General features: G+C 37.7%; 1 protein-coding gene across 1 annotated transcript in view; it reads left to right on the top strand.

Annotated features, from left to right (window-relative positions):
• The first annotated feature begins 1,281 nt into the window (after positions 1-1,281).
• The window catches only part of LOC111865892 (thioredoxin domain-containing protein 5 homolog), a 23,548-nt gene continuing 5,956 nt past the window's right edge, over positions 1,282-18,873 (top strand). The window contains exons 1-6 of the mRNA XM_023854322.2: positions 1,282-1,618; positions 4,539-4,688; positions 9,452-9,560; positions 11,906-12,040; positions 15,523-15,678; positions 16,728-16,924. Of these exons, the coding sequence (XP_023710090.1) occupies positions 1,473-1,618; positions 4,539-4,688; positions 9,452-9,560; positions 11,906-12,040; positions 15,523-15,678; positions 16,728-16,924 (893 nt within the window). The 5' untranslated portion in view covers positions 1,282-1,472. The remainder of the gene's footprint in view (positions 1,619-4,538; positions 4,689-9,451; positions 9,561-11,905; positions 12,041-15,522; positions 15,679-16,727; positions 16,925-18,873) is intronic.

Below are 18,873 nucleotides of genomic sequence, written 5' to 3'. Positions count from 1 at the left end.
GCTGCGGCCTATACATGCGTAAATACGGTATATCTGGTACAATTGCTCTTAAAGAACTGACGCTTGAGGGAGTTTACCGAGTGTACTAGACTCAGGTAGAGGTGTAGACTAGAAGAAAGCAACTATGGGCCACTTATGCTATCGAATTCGTTCACATCGGGCCAACATTTTGACCGTGTCTAAAACAACCGATCTTTTCAGACGTGATTAAGGAACTGAAGGAAGTGCGCGAGTATATATATATATATTTTTTTTCAAGCAAGAACATAGCCACTTGTCCATATTTTTATAATAGCGAAGTTACAGTTAGCCTTGAATAGGGAAGTGGAACGGCTTTCATATGCATACAAAGAGTCTTACCCGTCTTACCGCGACCCGTACATAGCTTACACAGCATGACAGTCAAAACAAGAGAAGTGAGTCAGAAGGCTCCCAGAACCGTCAGATAATAAAGTATGGGCATGGGTCCCGTGGGGCTTGGAGCCAAAAATCACTGTGCTAGCGAGACCATCAGCAATTTAGAAGCACTACGATGTAACGGACGTAGGCCAACAGAAAGACTTCCCACTTCCCTCATTGAAGAGGAGGCCAAACTTCTAAACATGTACATGTCTAGGAGAGAGCAAAACTCTTGGTCATAGATCTCGATGATACCTGAAGTCAAGTATGACTATGCTCGCAATGACCAGCAGCAATTTAACCGACCGATTGTGTACAGCTTGAAGAACTGATTTAAGAGTGGCGCCAGGACCGCCCTGGCCGACTGCAGCACTCGAAACAGGATAGGGACTAGCTGCTGGGAACATGCTAATACATATCTTGGAATGGCTATGAGCTTCATCTTTGTGGTTTATTTTATAATGCTCGCGCTACCTCAGGCTATGTAGCGTTGAATGATAGATTGATTAGTGAATAATGAATAGGAAAGGATGTGTTGAGGAGGCGGTTATGACCAATTTCAGGTATTATCCTGGCATTTTCCTGGAGGTACTGAAGAAAACCAAGAACCGCTTCATTTAGGATAGCCAGTGTCCCTGCCGAAATTCGAACCGAACACCTCCCGAATAAAATTATAGGGCGTTAGCACTACTGTAACCTGCTCGGTCATTAGATTATCAAGACTGGTTTTTGCTCGCCGGTATTGATCTTGTCGACGAATTAAAGCCGTATTTAATAATATCCGTGAAATTTTAGTCTCTTTGCATGATTCTGCTTGTAAACCGAGTACAACCGAAGCCGTCCGATCACAGCTTATCAGGACCGATCAGGGCCGATTAGTAGCAGTCTGTAGCGTCTGTAGTGTAGTAGGTCGCAGCGGCCAGCGTTTAGCAGGCTTGCAAAGTTGCAGAGTAATGTTGGTGAGGAGGTTGCGAATTGCGTTTGTTCTGTGAGCTGTATATCTGCCGGCCAGACTTTGGAAACCGGGTCCTGGATATTGCGGAATTTCTGTAAAAATTGTTAACGGCAGTAAAATGTGGCCAGTTTCGTTGTGTTATATAAGCTATGCTGTTCTTAGTGTAGCACGTGTTAGTGGCACCCATACAGTTCAGTATACAAGTGAAACATTTTCTACTGAAGTGCCTAAGAAAAATCATTTTGTTATGTTTTTTGCGCCTTGGTAAGTATGCGGTGGCCTTAACTGAAGTAAATAAATAAAACTGAGAAGGTGAGGGTGTCTCCCTTACGAGAGTCTTACAGATCTTAATGAAATTCAACTAGATTGACCCGAGGATCTCACATGTTTGTATAATAACGAAGGATTTGCATTGAGGAAGAAAGAGTTTAAAGCAACACAAACTACCTACAAACTTTTTAAGTCATTCAAACCTAATCTCATCAGTGGCAGAAATAGAGCAAATGCCATGGAAAAGTAGTCGAGGTACTGAATATAAGAGAGTACCGTAAGATTAATTCTGTTGTGTGTTTGCTTCTGCTACCTAAAAGCATTTGGATCCAAGTGAAATGGTTAAGTGGAGAATGGTTAAGGAACTCCTCAGTTTGTACAGCTCATCTAGTATTGCCAGTAATTAGTCAAGTAGGAGAGGATGGGATGGACGTATGTAGTTCAAATAAATGAATGCATGAGGAACTTTGGTGAGGAAACATCAGTGAAGGAATATTTGGAAGAAGAAATGTAAGATGAAATGATAATTAACGATTTTTATCTCATAGAAGACAGACTGCATGTCCATTACAAATATAATGTTTAGAGAAATAATTGGTGTTTATTCTGAGACTTATGTAAAGTACATCCATGTTGGCAAAGTTCATATTTTTCTTTCATGTTGAAGCAAGCAGTGCTTAATGTAGTCACTTTATTCTGAAGGTATAAGATGGGACTGCAAAAGAAGTTGGATGTTAGGATGTGAACTATGGTATTTTGATTTGACACTGGATCGTCTCATGCAGGGAGGTTATCTGAGATCCTGCTGCAAATTGTTTGGTTAGTTTGCAGGAGGGACACAAGCTACTCATGTCAGTTTTCACCACTGTTGGACTGATGGCATAGCAAAGAATCAAGTAGCCAGTGCACATTAAAATTTCTTTTCAGGATCGATGTAATAAATCTTTCAATAGCTACCACAAAGCCATGAAGCAACCTTATGCATCATGTGCATGTCAAGTGTTATTTAGGTCCCATGCTACAATACTAAACATTCAGTCACATTACTTCTTGTGTCAAAATTCCATGTGAGAGTTGTAGATTGAAACACATATTTATGTATGATGCCTAAGTGGAAAGTAAGCAGAAGATTTCATCATAAAATTCAGTTGTTAGTTCTAAATAAAAACGCTGTTAATGTAATTGTGAATAAGTTTAGACATACAGAGTCATTAAGAGACAAGAAACTGAATCAAAGCTCCTGAATGCTCACAGAGGAGAAACTGGATGAAAGTGGTTACCTCTTGAAAATCCCTGAAGATACCTTGCAGAGGAGATGGTGCTTCAGAGTTTCAGATTTTAATTTTAAAATCTGCGTTTCTGAAAAGGAACTTCAGTGCATGAATATGATCACTTTAGTGAGGTGCAAGGATGCATGTGTAACAACAAGGACTATTTTGGGCATTACTATGATCTGGATGGGTTTGTATGCAATCTGTAAATCTGTAGGCTTGTCGATTGTGCTGCTGGTCTGGTAACGAGTGGAAAGAGTTGACAGGAGCAGCTTGTTTCTCTACCACAGGATTGGCTGAACTATTTGTGGTAGGCTGTCAGGTATCTTTATATGGTATTGCTTGTGTTGAAGCTTAGGATCTGGTATTAATTATCCAGCATATAAATCTTATATGATTCTGAAAGAGTGGAGTATTGCAGGGACACAACGAGACCAAGTATTCTCTGTTGATTTGTACTGAACTGTTTCTTATATATGTCAATTGCTACTGGGTTATTGCTTATGTTAATAATTTCTATACCTTTGTGAATCATTGTTGCTACCTCAAAGTGGGTGCATGCAGAATAAGAACTGGACATATTTGTGCTTAGCTTGCCTGCTCAGTATCTTGGCAGCTTCCAGTGTACTTTCCTTATTTTTTTTTTTTTTTTTTCCTGTTCATAATTGTATTCTTAACTCATTTGATGTTAAGTGACTTCCTACAATTGAAACAGTATTGTTAATCTTGTGGTTGTTTTCCACAAAATGAATGTGTCCCCATACTGATTACTGAAACTGAGAATCTCTTCTCAGTTTTTATACCATGAAACAGTCATGTTTTTTATGACAATTTGTATGTGACACTTGACAACGTGAGTCATGCTTCAACAAAAATCCCATAGATGGAATACATACATTTCTAAGATATCTTGTCTTCCTTATGGAGCTGAGCCCTTCTTGAGGAGCTGCCAAATGTGAAGCTACTCAAGAATTTCCCGGCCTTTTATGGAACCTGAAGGTTCATTACCATGTTCACAAGATCCCTCCACTGGTCCCTATCCTGAACTAGATCAATCCAATCCATACCGTCCCATCCCATCCTCTCTCTCTTCAGTCCAAATATTCTCCTCAGACACCCTCAGTCTATGTTTCTCCCTTAATATCAGAGACCAAGTTTTACACCCATACAAATATATCTTATCTAGGCTACATAAAGTTGGAAATGACGCTTAAGATATCTTATTCTGCAAAGGGACTCGGGTTTGAGACCAGCTGAATTCAGAGCAGATTTTCTTAGGTGCCTTTGCCTTCCATAACTTGTGACAGATGATATGTATTTGTTGGGTTTACCAGATCCACAACTGTGATCAAGATCCCATGCTAACCTGAAAGTCCCTTTTATCATTATCTTCACTGTTGTCTTGTCACTGTAAGCAAAATGGAAATCCACTATTTCGTATACAAACTCAAATATGGATTCTTGCCTTTATTCTTGCTAGGCAGACAGAGGCCAGGATAGTCAGAAACAACACCTCGAGATGTGATTACATATATACAACGATAACAGTAGACCCAAAAGAAACTGAGACAAACAGCTGACACTTAGAATGTGTAAGATCTTGTACTTCATATTCTTTTGGTAATCGCTGTTGAACATTGCAGGTGTGGGCATTGCAATCGCTTAGCGCCTACATGGGAACAGCTAGCTGAAGAATTTAACAAAGATGAAAGTAAGCAAGTAAAGATAGCTAAAGTGGACTGCACTGTAGACACATCACTCTGTTCAGAGCATGATGTGACAGGATACCCTACGTGAGTATGCGTTTGCTATTAATATGTGGACGGATGACTATCAAGTTCATGTAGCAGTAATATTCTAGAATTGTATTTCTGAGATTCCTGGTTGAAATCTCAGCCATGTTATCCAATATCCTCTTGCAGGCAAATGTCAGGAGTTCTCACTTCTTCCAGGCTCTACAACCTGATTTTGGTCCTTGGCTTCCTCTGATGTGTTCACATTTCAGTACTAATGCCTTAAAATAGGCCATATCAGCCCCCTCCCATATTTCTCACACACTGTTCATGGTCTTTGAGATTGTATACACTGTGCAGTTGAAGATGTTATTAAAGGACTTAGGAAATAATCAGTCATGAAACATGTTATGAGCTATAGTATGCAATAGAAAACTGGTACTGACCAGGTATAATCATGGCCTAACATTTGTATCAGCAAGCCATACAGTTCACTGATGAGGAGCAAGTTAAGTAGATGGACTTCATTATCACACAGGCATGTGAAAGGTTTTAAGTTGTATGTTACTCAGTAATGTAAACAAGAAGTTCTGGGAAGAACTAATCACCTACTTTCCTTCGATATGACACAGACTGCATAGAAAGTGAAAAATTGTGGGGGGTGATATGGGGATGTACATATGGACACATGGACAGCAAGCTATCTCGAAGTGTACACACACACACATATAGGAACATGATCTCATTAAGATTCCTTTTATTTTTTAAATAAATAGGCTAAACATAATACTACACACACACACACACACACACACACACTATATGTAGTGATATGTCAATGCATTGCCAGGCAGTGGCTCAGTAAACACACCACGATATGTGCACGCAACAAAAGGGGACAGAGAAGGTCGTTTGCTGTCATTCATACCTTAGAAGTCAAGAGTCAAGGACACGGAGCCATCGGGTTGAGCAGGAGAGTACCAGGACAAGAATGGAGCATGCCCTTAGTGAATTGTGAAGATTAATTGAATACAGATTAGGACAGGAGTACAGAGTGATTGAAGATGAAATAACAAGAAGACTTCATAGTGATTTACAGTACTAGTTTCTGTATTGAGATACAGTGCCAGGAGATGACTAGTGAAGACATGCAGTCATAGTGCATGTGCAGCGGTGAACTGTAAAGTGTGTAAATCAGCGATAGTGCTGCATTAATTGTAATTAAGAGAGACTGTAACAGAGGTGCTAATAAATCCAATCATCTGAACTAGAACCCTTTATTTTTGTCATATGTACCACCCTACATATGACAGTATATACAGAGGGGTCCAAAAAAATGTACTCACTCTTTGATAATCAATATCTTTGGAACAAAATGACATGTAGTTACAATTCTTGCGCAAAGAGAGAGAGTCATTGTATGTTTTCGAAGTGGCCACCAACAGCGGCTAAACAGCGTCGATGGCACCGAACTGCTGAGCGAACGACGGCTGTCAGTGTGTCTGTGATGGCCGCACATGATGCTTTGATGGTTTCTTGTAGCACGTTCAGTGTAGCTGGATTTTGTTGATAAACTTCATCATTCAAGGTTCCCCATAGGTAGAAGTCAAGAGGTGTTAGGTCTGGAGACTGTGTTGGGTACTCATTAGCACCTCTTCGACCTATCCATCATCCAGGTAGAGTGTCATCCAAGTACACCCTGACATCTTGATGGTAGTGAGGTGGAGCACCATCTTGTTGTAAGTAAAATCTCTGATCTCCAAACAGCTCTCGAATGGCAGGGAAAATCGATGTCTGAAGCATATTGAGATACACCTGACCAGTTACAGTACCTTCACAGAAGAAAGGACCAATCAAACCGCCCGATGACAGACCACACCACACATTAACACCCGGTAGATTCACTTCCTTGCTTCAAATTTATCCTGAATATGGGCTATTGTTCGACGTGTTGGTGGCTGAGTTCCAAACTCATTCTGCCATTATCATTGTGCCTCTTTAATGTTTTCATACTTCCAGTACCACTTCAATACAGCCTTGCGTTGCTCCTCAAAGAACAACCTGTCAGCCATTGTTGCTGCTGTCTTCTGCTCGCAGCATGCACGCGGCACGGCACTCACATGACTCATGTGACCTTCGCCATCTGTTGAGAAAACATTACACTACACTACCACGAAGAAATTGTAACTACATGTCATTTTGTTCCAAAGATATTGACTATCAAAGAGTGAGTACATTTTTTGGACCCCCCCCTCCCCCCCTGTATATTGTCACAATTTAAGGGTGTGACTATAGACAGAGTTTGGATTGGTGACTCAATTTATTGCCCTTTACAGATCACAGACACACACACTAGTGTCATCAGTCTATTATGGTCTCCACTAGCCATTTTCAGAAAACAGATTTTGCCACAAGAACTATAACAGTCCCACTGAACTACACACTCCACATATCACACATAGGATCTTCTTTCACAGCTGCACTCTTGGAGCTGTTTCCTTCACAGCCTCCCATAGAGAACTCCACTGAACTGTCAACCCTCAACTAACTCTCTCACTCACTAACCACCTACCTCATTTCACTCACTCAACTGAACTGCTCTTAGCCATCCTGGGGTCCTCTCTGTATAGCCTTGGGTTGGATCCAACAGAAAACACTGCCTCCGACAATCCTTTAATTGTTATCATTGAAGACTGCCTATTGATAGACTAGATATCATTTCTGTGGGAACATGTTTACCGATCGTTACCAAGCAACGTGTTCCTTCTCTTGATCATTGCATAGCAACAGTACAACATGGTGCTGTATATACTATCACAGCCAATAAGTTCAAGGAATGGCTGCAAAGCATTGTATGGGAATTTACTGCCAATATGTTTCAGCAATGTTTTTGATAGCTGTATCAACATTGGCAGACTTGCATAGTGGCCAACAGCATGTTAATGTATATGAATACCTTGTAATATGGTGCGATAAAACCACATTCCACAAACTTCAGTGACTACTATGTATATGTATTGTGTGTTTGTATATAACACAGGAGTAGTACGTAGTCTTGTGAGGAGATACTCATGTTCCTGTCAACTCTTGACTGTCTATCCACCTACAAGAGTACAATGCATTAAATCACAATTTTAACAATCACTGTTTTGGAAACCCCAAAACTTATATAAGGTCTTAGGTTGTTCACTGATTGCTCAAGTTGCAATTTAATTACAGGGCATTGGTAACACTGCATCCAAGAAAGGCTTAAACTGCCAGTCTTCAGAGTCAAGAAATTCATTCTACTCCATTTTGGATGTCAAACACTTTCATAACATCATCCCCTCAGTTTCATTTTCAGTTTAAGAAACGAAGTGAAATCACAGTGGGGCTAAGTCCTGCAAGTAGGGAGGATGGGGAACGATAATTGTGTTACTGTTAGTCACAAACTCTATGGTTTTCAGAGACGTGTGGGCAGGCGCAATGTCGTGATGATTGAGCCAGTTATAGTTGTTCCAAGTTCCTGTTTTTTCTTTTGTTGCACATTTTCTCTCAGACGTCTCAAAACATCACAGTAAAAGTCAGAGTTGACCATAGTGCTAGGAAGAACAAATTTATGGTGAACAAACCCCTTCACATCAAAAAAACAATGAACATCCTCTTTGTTGAACCCTAGACCTTCCACTCTTCTGCTCTTGGTGATTGTGGGCTCTTGCATTGTGAGGACTGTTGCTTTGTTCCTGGACCATAACCATAAATCAAACTTTTATCAACCATTATGATTCTAGAGATCATAATGGGTCCTCATTAGCCTTCTTTCATAGCTCAAGACACATATTTAAGCGCCATTGCTTTTGATCATTTGTCAGGATTCAGGGAACAAACTTTGTGGCAACGTGGTACATTTTCAAATTTTCTGTTAAGATCTGGCAAACTCCATGACTGATCCCAACTGATGTCTGTGAGCCCATGGATTGTTCAGTGGCAGTCTTCGTGAATAAGTTCTCATATTTTTTCAACATTTTCTGTTTTTTTGCTGGTACTTGGTTGCCCTGAACATTCATCATCTTCATCTGACACTCAACCAACCGTGAAATGTGAATGCCATTCAGAAACCACTGTCCGGCTTAAAGGATATTCTCCAAAAGACTCATGAAGTATTTGAAGTGTTTCGATAGTGGATTTACTGAGCTTCACGCAAAACTTGATGCAGACACATGGCTCAATTTTGCCATCCATCACAGACAAAACAACACAAAATTGAAAAAGCTCATGTGTAAAAACAGTGTTTTCTCATTGCAGTGTCACGTGGTAGACTGATGCAATAGGTGTACAGAAGTGTGACCTTTGCCTCCCATTTCATCTTCTATCACTGAGGCAGTTACAACAATAATCTGGGAGCTTTACACTAGAACAGGAATTTGTCATTCATACTGCTGATTGAGAAAATTGTACATTTTGCTCTTTTGTTAAATTTATGGCAATGTTAGGTACTGAACTGATCAATTGTGACATGTTTTATTCGTATTTGGGTACCTGGTCTGAACCCCAGCAAGGATTTGCTATCCTCACTGAGCGTCAATTGCTTTTCTTTAGTTCATATAGGCAAACTGTGGAAAATTGCTTACTATAGGTTATGACTGCTTTGTCTCACATCCCTTACCATAGATCCCTTCACAGATCATTCACTCTACAATATCTCATTCAGTGCTACATAATATCAGCTGTTGACATAGTGTTGTAAAATTAACAAGTACGAGTAAAAGGACTTTTTCTTCATAGTTATATTGTAAGGTGTAGCTATTGTCAGTGTCTGAAAAAAAATTTGTTTTAACTTTTAGACTGAAGTTCTTTAAAACTGGTGAGGCAGAAGCAGTCAAGTTTCGTGGGACACGTGATTTGGCTTCGCTGACTGCATTTATTAATGAACATATTGGAAATATTCACCAGGTAAAAGTGAAGAATGATATATTGGATATGTGGTTCTCGCAGTCATGGCTGTGAAGAGTTTTGGCTCCTGGGATGTAATGTTGCATAGTCTTGTGAAAGTCAATTGACATTTCAGAGGAATGTATCACCTCTAACTTTAGGGTCACAGAGGAAGCCAAGTAAGAAAGCATGAAGTAGACAACAAACAAACGTTGATTAACTTTCGCTGTAGTACACAGCATTATATCGCAAAAGATAGATTGCATGAAGACCGATCTGTTTAGCAATGTTTTAATACATTGGCTGCTAGTGACAGGAACAATTATTCAAGTTGAATGTGGTCTCTCAGCACCAGAGAAAACTTGCAGCATCTTAACAAGTCAAAGCATTTAATCTTTTCACCAAAAGGTTTCATACAGTTGCAATAAAACCACAAATAATGGTGCATGATTGAGGAATTGAAATGTTTATTGAAATTTTACATACATTCAATAGTACAGTTTGTGTTTCCAGTCAGAAAACACTCAAATTAATCTGTTTAGCCATGGCTGCTTCTCTCACAGATTTAAACTGGAATTTAAATGCTGAGCAGTGAATGAGTTAAGATTTTGAGAGTGACCTCTTTTTTGTCGATTTAAATTAAATTTTGAAGATTCGTGTTAACAATGTACAAGAATTCTGGATAGAATTTATGACATCTGCTTTCATTCATGATGGTAGAAATTATGCATGTAATTCCCTGAATAGTACAGTAGTTTCTTTAAAATTCCTATTAGCTTGTCTGTGTGGTTAGCAGAATTTGAAGTCTTAAGTTCTTTCCAGAACTCCTTGCTGTAAAATCTTGGCTAATTTTTTGCGTTTATCGGACTCTTTTATTTTATCCAGTTTGTTTTAAAGTGCTAAGGGGGAATGTTTGGACCTGAGAGGAAGTAACAGGAGGCTGAAGAAAATTGTATAACAAGGAGCTTCATAATCTATACTCTTTGCCAAATATTACTAGGGTGATCAATCAAAGGTGAGATGGGCAAGGCATGCTGCATGTATGATAAATGGATACAGGATTTTAATCAGAAAACCTCAAAGAAAGAGACCAATTGAGGCACATAGCTGTGAGTGGGAGGATAATATTAAAGTGGATCTTAATATATAGCATATGAGAATGTTGATCCCTTTTTTATCCCATTGTCAACATCTAGACTATATAGTGTATAGTGTTATGTAGGGGACACGCGGTAGCTTAATTGGTTGAGGCACTATGCTACAAGCTGGAAGGTAGTGGGTTCAAGTCCCAATGAGGTAATTGGATTTTTTCAATTGACCTAATCCTTCCATGGCCCTGGAGTCGAATCAGCCTCTAACAAATTAGTACCAGGAATTAATTAAATAATTTTCCTGGGGAGTAAAGTGTGGGCGGCGCGTAAGGCTGACAACCTTACCGCCATCTTTGAGCCGATTGTCTAGATAATGTGGGACCCTCAACATCTCACAACCCTATGGGCCTTCACGGCCTGTTACAGGGATAGCTTTACTTTTATTTATTTATTTTTTTTAGTGTTATATGGTATGACAATTGAAGAATGATAAATTGAAAACGATTTTTAAGGAATCAGTTATGGCCTGATCATGGTACTCTCTTTTCATTTGCCTTGAGGGACTGAGGAAAACCACTAAAAATCTCAGTCAGAATAGCCAGTGTCCTTGTTGAGATTCAAACTAAGCAGCTCCTGACTTTAAGTCTGGAGTATTACTACTCAGTGGTTGGAATGACTTGATTCAGGCTTGTGTGAATGTTGATGATGAATCTCTGAGTTCCAGAAAAGGCTGGAAATATTTTGAATGCCCTTTTTGTTTTTAATAATAATAAATTCAGTGACCAGTGAAATAGAAACTGTAATATAGACCTGGATACAGGTTTATGATATTACCTACACTCTTTGGCCATACATCAGAGAAGCAAGTTTTGCAACTATATTTTTAAATACACCTCAGGATATCTGAAAAGCAATAGAGCACGAGTACTTTGAGAGACAACTGGGGAGTTCTAGGCATAAATGCGAGGATAATGTTCAGATATGTGATAGAAAGATAGAGTTTGAAGATGTGTGGTTCCTTGAATTGGCTCAGAATAGGGCCCAGTGGTTGCTATATGGAAACTATTTTGGAAATTTTTGGTTTCTATAAAAGCAGGGTGATCAGAAAACTTCCAAGGAAGACTGTCATGATGGAGTAAGTTGGTCATTGCATTTATAGGTATATGTTTTCTAGTATTTGTCTGGAATTTCTTGTTTATTCAAAATTGATATAAGTTTGTACTATGAAGGAAATTAATGTAAGGCTGTGTCGGTTTAACAGATATTTTGTTACAGGAAACAGAAAGTGAATTTAATGTTCCTGAACCAGTAAATGGTTTGGTGGAACTGACTGAGGAAACATTTACCAAGCATGTTGAAAGTGGAAAACATTTTGTGAAGTTTTATGCTCCTTGGTGTGGTCATTGTCAGGTAATGTTCATTTATCAGAATTTAAAGTGCAGCATATAGCCTTTATTATTTGTGTGCAGATAATAGGGTTGCAAATTACCCATTCTCCATTTTTCTTTTTAATTTTTCAATTTACTCTTTAATTTATCAAGAGTTATTATAAAATTTTGTACTTGTTATATGCCCAAGCACATGTAAACCAAACTTTCATCTCCTTCATATTACTTGTATGTGATTCTGCTAGATTGTTTTATGGTGTCTTTCACATTTTACAACCTTTTTTAGGGGCATATATCGAGGTACAGGGTGAAAGACTGAACATTTCCCCCCTTGCTTCCTGCCTCTTGGTGACACACTAGTGTGAGTAGCTTGTGATGCAACATGTATATGAATTGAAAACAAAACAAAGTAATTTTAAATTATCGGAATTTTGTATTATTTGGATAAATGAAAGTATACTATACTCAATATTCTCTGTATGTTTGTAAGAGAGGTCTGTATACAGTTAACTGATTGCCTGTGTAAATTCATTTTGTGTTTAAAATTGTCATGTTTTGGAAGATGTTATTAATGTTTAGGAAGAACTGAATTCAGATCTCATGTGGGACATCACTGACATTTACGTTTTGTTTGTTAGACCTTCCAAGTGGACGTCAGGGTAGTACTCTGAAATAAATCACTACTTTCTCACCAATACTTTCCAATTCACTGTGTGTGATTATTCTGTTGTTTCATTATGTAACTTATGTAGTTGATACAGTGTAGTTTATGTATTCAAGACTGGAGCAGCAATACTGTGAAGTATTAGATTCACATCAAATTTTTGATACAGATTTATTGTCCTCCTTTTTACCTTATTTTTAGTCATGTTCATATCCTGCTAAGTGCTGATTAAAACCATTCTGTTCTTCTGTGTATGCATGTAGCAATTACAAAATAGTTCAATAAATTTTCAAGAAATTTGGCATTGGGGAGTTTTACTAAAACTCGTCAACACATTCTGGTTTGGTTAGAACTTGTCAGAAGTCATTGACACTTTAATGAAGACCTACAATGTAAAGTCATGGTTTTCAGTAAAATAAAATGAAAATTTCTGTGTTACATGTACATTTTTGAACCTGTACATTCGACATAGAACAGTGGTCTGAACACATGAAGGTTTTAGACAATCAGAAATGTTTTTTTTAATACTCACAAAGATTACGAATGTCTCTTTTTCTTGAGAATTGAATTGAGATTCCTACCGTCAGAATTCATTAGTCTACTTATGTAAATGTATGTTTAATAAAATTTGATTTTACATATTAACATAGATAGTCTTTTGACCTAATGTGGATAAATTTTTAAAATATTTGAACTTCTCACAGTAGATACTGGAGCATGGATGTTAGTAAAAGCTAAAAGGTAAAGCTGTAACAGACCATGAAGGCCCATAGGATTATGAGACATCAAGGCTCCCACATTTTCTCTAGACTGTTAGCTCACAGATGGCAGTAATGTTGTCATGGATGTTAGTAGATCATTTGTAATTTCCTTTGTGAGAGGGTTCTGATAGTGGTGTACTACATTTGGGATTACAGATTTGCTGTACTTTGTCCATCATATGAAATTCTAAACTACTACATTTCAGAAGCTGAATCTGTTTCCGTAGTGAGGTGAAAGGGTGGTGGGAGGGTGACACACAGTTGGGTCCAGCAGATAGAACTAATTTCATTTACTGGATTGCCTAAGCCAGTATGCATCTATACATGTGCATGGGATTGTGTTTTGTCATCAGGAGATAAGTTTCCAATAAAAATCGTGGGAAAGCATATGAATACCTAAAACTAAGACAGAGAAGTCAAGATCAAAATCATTGAACCAAAGTAAGGAGGATAGAGTTTTGAAATAGGAAACAACTTCTAGTTGCCTCTTAAGCACTCAGAATCTCTTGGGTCCATTATCAAAGCAGATAACAAATGAGAAACAAAATAAAAATTTGTGAGCTCTACAATACCCACCCACCTCAAGCACCATCAGTGGACCTGAAATGGAACCCCTAAACACCTGTTAATTGTATGCTGTATTCGTATGCATTCTGGTTTCTGGTTTCCATTGAAATTTCCTTCCGTTGCACTTTGCCATACACAGCTGAAGTTAATCATTATGTGTTTTTATTATTATTATTTTTATAAGTATTTTGTTTTGTTTCTGGCAGTTGTGCAGAATTGAAATTTCTGCTGATATAGACATCTGCTTCATATTCAGAAAGTCCTCAGTGCAAATCTTGGCCAGAAGCTTCGGATAGTGTTTTTCTTCATTCACTTCCTTGAGGCAGGTGCGATAGATTGGTTATCGCTCCTACTTATTTAGGAGATCCTAGTATGAACCTTGAATGGAAGACTTGTATCAAGAGCAAAAGTTTTTATGTTTTTCCCCCATCTCTCTGTACATGCTGCTGAATATTTTTGTTTTATAGCATTCAGGCAGTCCCTGTTTTAAATTTCAGCCAAGACATGGGTAACCTGTCCAAGGTCTTTCATAGTTTGCCCCCTTCTTCTGTGTATATGCTGCTTAATGTTTCGTTGTAATAGTTAGAATTCCTGCTTTGTATTCATGAGATTACAGGTTTAATTGTCAGCCCAAAAGACTAATCTTGATCACTTGGGAGCCTTTCTGGCCATGGTTGACCAGCAGTCACTGTGTGGATTACCTTTGGTTTGTTATTCCACTGGATTTGCATGTCATATTAATACAGAGAGACTGTCTTTCTATATTCTGGCAACATGGGAAATCCATTTGTTTCTCTAGTCTGAAATTCCATTTTTTTTTCTGTTCTAGCTCCTTTCGTAGTCTTTCTGTTTGTATTTTACAGTCTGCTTGATGAATTTAATTTTAATAGTTGAATTCTTTAATTTATATTTCACCTTCATTTTCTAGCTTTCATTATCATTTAGAATTACAGGTGCTGTAAATTATTATTCTGGTATTTTTCTTTACTTTTTTCCTGATTTAAGGACATTGGTTCTCAGTCCTATACATTTTAGGAATTGCGATATCTTTAACACTTGATACGCTGTTAAATAAAGTAAATTAATAAACTATATGTTTTCCTAGCTATTATTTCTGTTGAATTTGGAAATTCTTACAGTCCTGACTGTGAAGAGTCATACCTTCTGGGGTAAGACACCACTATTGGAAGTTCACTGACATTTCAGAAGGATGTATTGCATCCATCTTCAGGGTTAAAGAATAAGCCAAAAAAAAACAGGCAACAAACAGAGCTACCTGCTTCCTTCTGGTTTCTTACATGTTTTTACTCATCCACTGTGAAGGTGGAGACAGTACATTCCTCTGAAACATCAATTTCTTCCAGAGTATATAGTGTTACACCTCAGAAGATATGATTCTTGAGCATTGATTTTATTTTTTGTTTAATGAAAATCATATTGTAGTTATATAAATATACAGTTCAAGGTTATGCTGAATCTTGCAGACACTTGAACATGTTCTCTTTCCCTCAGAAACTTGCTCCTACCTGGGATGCTCTTGCCAAAGCTCTGGAACATGATACTACAGTTACAATTGCCAAGGTGGATTGTACAGTGCATAGATCAATTTGTAATAGCTTTGACATAAAAGGTTACCCTACTTTGCTGTGGATTGAAGATGGAAAGAAAGTAAGTGCAGTCTCCTTGAGTTCAGTTTGTAATACAATACTTCAACAAAGCACGATTATTGATGGATGTAGGCACCAGTCACACTGAGTCTCTTAGTCCCTATAGTCATTTTTTATATTGCAAGGTTTTGTCATTTTGCCATGCCAGTGTAACAGCTCTCAAAATCTGTGAACTCGTTGAACATATGCATATGTAGAATGTTGTAAGAATTTGATAAACAAAAATGTAATGACTTTTTTATGTGCCAATATTTTTAATTTTTTGTCCCTCCATTGTTAACATGTTGAGAAATGGAGCCATTAATCCTTTTGCTGTATTTATGTTCTCTCAGTTTCCCTAAAATAATGCAGTTTTAACATAAAGATTTAAAAAAAAAACAGGAAAATGCATTTTCGTAGCCCATTGAATGAAATGAAATGGCTCTGAGAGAGGAGAAGATTACTACTTGATGTGGACTAAAGTCGAATGCCACACCATGCAGTAATGGATGCTTGTTCAACTTTGGTCAAATATCGTAGCAGCAGTAGGGATAATGCACCTACCCAAGTTGCTGCCATGTACGCACTTACAACAGCACAGTGAAGCGATCTTGTGATCATCTATTTTATGTTTTTCAAAGTTTTGTGTTCATTTTATTAGTGTTGTAAGGAATCCCAAAAGAACAAACTATTCTGCATTCATGACTATTTCCTGGATTCTTAGTCTAGCACTTAGATTTTCTGACTGATACATTTGTGCCTCACTGATGTTGTCATGTACTGTCAGGTGAGAACATAAATGTAAGTGTAGGAAGACATGTGGTGAAACCGTTGGTTTAGACAGGTAAGAGTAACAAACATTTTGTTGTAAGTATGCCACTGAGGGAACAGTAGATATTACGAAACCCAAATTTATGTAGTTTTCTCTAGCCCGTTGTCACTTCATGTCTTTTAGGTCAAACTGTTCTCATCTGCACCCAGTTAGAAAGGGTGCTTATTTTGGAAACATCGTGTGTTATCAGTTACATGTTAGAAAAGGGAGATGAACTGTAGTCTGTTGTGTCTCTTTAGGTGGAGAAGTATCAAGGTCAGAGGACAGATGAAGATCTGAAGGCTTTTGTGATACAAAAACTGGGCTCAAGTGATTCTGTGTCTGCAGAAGGGACAACAGAGCCAGAACCTATAAGCCCAGTTGTTTCTTACACGGGTGACAACTTTGAACATGGTATTTCTGTGGGAATTTCTTTTACAAAATTCTTTGCTCCATGGTAAGAACAGGTGTTTAAAAATCATAAATTGTGGATGTACTGTGAAATTTTGTGTAGGGTGGATGAGTGTACCGTTAGCCATTGGGATCTTATATTTTAAGTTCATTTTCTGTATGTTTTTTAAGTTCCTGTGTCTGTGATTTGATCATATGTTTTGTTTATAGTTATGTGTTTTTAGAAGCTGTTTACAGGATGATTCACGAAGTTTTACCCCCACTTAGGGAGGGCATTCGTGAGGTAATTTGAAACAAATAGCACTGCATTCACAATGATGCGTTTCGAAAATCCATTGTTACTCCGTAACTATTGAATCAACCACAAGTTCGTAAGGAAATTTTGCAGGAAATAACCCCAGGAATATGTACCATAAGCCGGGGTAAAACTTCGTGAATCACCCTGTATAATTTTTTTTTTTAACATTTCATCATATTTTCATCAAACTATCATACATTGGGTCTCTAAATTCCTGTGGCTTTGTCGCTGATAGATTGAATACAGACTAATGGACCACGTTCACACGTGTGCTGAGAAAGGGCAATGTCACATATTTTCAGCAAGAACAAGAATGAATACATATAGATGATACCTCTAATATGTTTCAGTAATGTAATAAAAATATAGATCTTATAAATCAGAAGTAAGGAATAACCTTTCAGAACTTATGACAAAAATATTTAACATTAATCCACAAAATTAATATTGCCAGATAAACTCTTTCTATTTTCAGACTGAAACTTTGGTATAAAAAGTGTGGCACATATGCGTTTTAAAATGGTATATGTCAGTCCTGCTCACGAATTTTTGGATACTTTTCAATGGAATGGAAATGTTTTTTTCTTTTCTGTAATGGAGAATTGATGTGTAACCTAGCTGCTGTTATAATCTGACAGATTTCATACCTTAAATTTCCTCTTGAAAAAAATAAATTGATAACGTCTTAATATTGATTTCTACATTGTGCACGCCCATAAGGAGATAAGAGAAACAATTGTGAAACACATTTCTGCCTTATTAATTGTATATAGTATTGTCCCTAGAATGTGTATTGATATAAACAGTGCTCAATCTAAATACGTATTCTGGCTAACACAGCGTGAACAGTAGCTATACTCCATATACAGAGTGATCAGAAAGATGTTAACACTCACATGAGGATCATAAACAGTTTTGCAAAGCAGTACTTCATATAGTCTTTACATGATGTCCAAATATGTCTGTGAATGTATGGAAGCAGTCAACTATTACCTTCTGCTTTCCTCCATTTTAGATGCATATTCAGGATTCAAATCCTTATGACAGAAAACTCTTTACAGGAATGAACATATGTTTAATAGTTTTGTATGTACAGAGTTTGTCATTGATAATATTGAAGATGTGGATGTGTTTTATGCATTAATCATTATAGACAGTTCGGTATTTAAACTGATATCATGAGTAACTTAATCATCTCTCTGCTCAAAGCTTGATTTCTTTCCAGTTGATTTTAAGAAGTTACTGGAGTGCTAAAATGCAAACCAGAGTAATCCCATCAGATGTTCCTATTTGTCATCTTGCTCACTGCTGAGCAACTGACAACTGATGCATCTTTAACCCTTTGGCGCGGTCGTTTAAATTCCGCGGCCGCGTCTCCGGCGGTAATATATTCAGCCGGCCATTTAAATTTTGCTCGAAAATGATTTATTCATCATTGTTCTTAAATTCTATGAGATAGGAACATGAAACTTTCACTAAAATGATCTAAAAAGGTGGTTTTATAACCTTACCGTATAATATGAGCGCCCTGTATCTCGGCAATGGAAGCAGGTTGTTTAGTATTTGAGCAGTGAATGGTACACCTTGAAGGATGAAACTTTCACTAAAATGATCTTAAAAGATGGTTTTATAACCTTGCCTTATAATATGAGCGCCCGGTATCTCGGCAATGCAAGCAGGTGACGCCTTGAAGCATT

The sequence above is a fragment of the Cryptotermes secundus genome, unplaced genomic scaffold (genome assembly GCF_002891405.2).
Source record: "Cryptotermes secundus unplaced genomic scaffold, Csec_1.0 scaffold1670, whole genome shotgun sequence".
NCBI classification, from domain to species: Eukaryota; Metazoa; Arthropoda; class Insecta; order Blattodea; family Kalotermitidae; genus Cryptotermes; species Cryptotermes secundus.
This window is presented reverse-complemented; position numbering and strand designations above follow the sequence as displayed.